General features: G+C 33.5%; 1 protein-coding gene across 1 annotated transcript; it reads right to left on the bottom strand.

The window, feature by feature from the left end:
* Nucleotides 1-1,610: 1,610 nt before the first annotated feature.
* LOC143628109 (uncharacterized) lies at nt 1,611-2,339 on the bottom strand. The gene has a single exon (XM_077097777.1). It carries the CDS (start codon nt 2,337-2,339, stop codon nt 1,611-1,613), a length of 729 nt encoding a protein of 242 aa, XP_076953892.1.
* Between the last annotated feature and the right edge of the window lie 508 nt (nt 2,340-2,847).

Raw genomic sequence — 2,847 nt, 5'->3', positions numbered from 1 at the left:
AAAAACTGGTTACAATCTCTCAAACCCTAACTCGATTTTAACTTCTGATAAACACTAACTCGGTTACATCTTGTATTATCGATGAGCCCTAAGTCGGTTGCATCTCGTATTCTATAGATGAACCCTAACTCGGTTGCATCTCACGTGTCTTTTTATGTCAAACCATTACTCAGTTTATATAGACTAACCTAACTTTCTAGCAACGAAATATTACCAGCTATAATTACAAAACAATTAAAAAAAACATATTGTAATTAGGAAACAGAACCAACTATGTCCTACTTGGTCCCTCACTGACTTGTGATTTTGAGTCTGAAATTACCAATATATCTTGATGAGTTAACGGATTCAGGATAGTTAGCTAAAATGGGTTAGCAAGGTTTTAATTTCAGTTTAATGTTTTTAGTATTTAATTACATGTTTGTTTGTTTAACAAGTTCTAGTTAGTGGCTTAAATCATGTGCTTGTTACACCTGATCTTTAGGATGAAGTTTAAGTTTGTGGGTTTTTGAGTCGCAAGAGTATATTTAAGTTAGGGTTTGGAGTATGAACGAAATATAACTACTTTAAATATTAAGGGTTAGGTTATTCTATAAAGTGGAACACAAATGGAAGGATAAGAAGCACTTATAGGCGCAAAAAATACCAATAAAAATGATTAAAAATTTATTTTAAAAAAATCATAACTCCAAATTGAATAAAAAAATGAAAAAAAAAACACACAAATGTTTCAACTGTCTTTCTCGTTCTCGAAAAAAAACAATGTTGAGGAAAAAAGTTGAATTGCGTCTTTTTATTTATCATTATGTTTTGAGTTATTTTCGTCATTAATTTTTTACATTGTGTATTTTTTTCTTGATATCGTGTTATATTACTTAACATTGTGTTATATTTTATTCGGAATTGTGTTATGTTTTGTTAGTTATTGTGTCTTTTTTTTATTTATTACTGTGTTTTTTTGTTTATTTCCGTCATTTTGTCTTTTTTCTAGGCGTTGTCTTTTCATCGTTTTTTTTTTATTTATATTTTGAGTTATGATTTTTTTCTTAATTTTTTAAGTGGTATTTTTTATTTATTTTTTACTACAAATCTTTTACACACTTTTCATTTTTATCTCTCTTTCCGTTTTAACTTTTCCATAAACACTAAATCTATTATTTCTTCTCTTTCAATATCTAAAACCAAATACTTTAATAATGGCGGAAACCAAAAATCATATCCTTTTTATACTAGTTGTCCTACGCTTCAGAGATTGTGCTTTTGTGTTTTAAACCATGAACATAGCACACATTAGGTATGACTCGTTCCTTCCCTTTCAGATTTATCCCAACACTTCCAAGTTCTTGTCATCACCTATTCTAACTTTTCATTTATCAGAATCATCTGGTTTAGAGAACAGATTTTTATTCCCTGTCGATCATATGTATTAAATATCACGAACATAGTCAATCATTAAAGTTGTAACCCTAATATAAACAATATTACAAGGGTTATTTTTTGTTAACTTAATATTGGATTATACGATTTAAAAACATGTTTACATTCTGATAGTAGCAAATTTATTTCAGCACGCAATTAATGAGCTTAGCTCGTATATTTTAGCTAGCTTCCTAATTAAGCCTTGAGTAATTCACTCCTGGATATTTAGCCTTGTAATCCTTCCAAAGTTGCTCCACGGGCTTTCCCGTTATGGTTTTAAAAAACGAGACGTCGTAAGTCTTCCTTATCATCTTGTTAAACTTTGCCACAAAGTTGGGAGTCAGAGTGTCACAGTACTCAAAAGAACGGGCTGTGTAATCGTACCCCTGGTCCCGTTGTTTTCCCGCACCACTTGGCTTAAAGCCCGGCGGGAAGAAGTTTGCTTTCAAGATTGTATAATCCGCGACTCCTTCTACCACTGTTTGAGGGCACTTTCCCTCGCCGTTCCACTGGAAAACATGGGTCATTTCATGGTACAGAAGGGACGTGAATTCCCATTTCAAGTCCATTGGCTCATTGTAATCCCGTAAATAAACCGCACTCACATTAATCCTATTGCTGCCCCAAGTAACTGCTTCGCCTCCAATAAAATCCTTGATGTAAACAAATACACTATCATTTTCAAGCACCTTTCGGTCCTCTGGGGTGTTTTCTTGTAAGACGGTGCTCCATATGAAGTTGTTGATCTGACCCATTATTTGAATGGTGTACGGAATCCCGCCGATAATGTTCTCAAATTTTGTGCCGCCCGTGTGTTGGAGGCCGGCCTCATTTTTTACTACGTAGTTCACAGCAGATATTTCACGGAAATATGAAGAGAAAGTTAAGAATGTACACAGGAAATAGAGAAGAGATGCCATGGACTCAAAGTGCATGAACTATATGAATCATGTACGCATATATATATACACAATTATAGATGTATACAGTTACCAATATATGAAGATTGATCATATTTATGTAAAGTTTGTTGCATTCTTTCTTAGGACTAGCTAAACGTGTGAATTGATTTTTCTTATGACGGCAATAAATTTTCTATACAGTTATGCTTTAGTTTTGAACATGATCCATTGAATGTATTGTTGGGTTTCAACGGTGGTTCGAGACAAAACGGATAAACTATTTCAACCCGTTTTATATAATATTTCATTTCGATAGTTATTAATCAAGTTAATAAGAAACCGAACTCAAAAACGCAGCGGATATTAAACTAATTAAAATGAACCATAAAACGAAACCCGAACCCGGATCCGATTACAAACGCGTACGAGCACGAAAAAACGATAATAAACAACCATAGGGGGTTAGTCGATATACCTCGGTATGAAACCGGGACGAAACACCGCGGGCTAACGAGATGCACTAGAA

The sequence above is a fragment of the Bidens hawaiensis genome, unplaced genomic scaffold (assembly GCF_021521415.1).
Source record: "Bidens hawaiensis isolate Kalapana, Puna unplaced genomic scaffold, B.hawaiensis_p1.1 tig00004817_1, whole genome shotgun sequence".
NCBI classification, from domain to species: domain Eukaryota; kingdom Viridiplantae; phylum Streptophyta; class Magnoliopsida; order Asterales; family Asteraceae; genus Bidens; species Bidens hawaiensis.
Note: the sequence above shows the minus strand (reverse complement) of the source record. Positions and strands in the feature narration are given on the sequence as shown.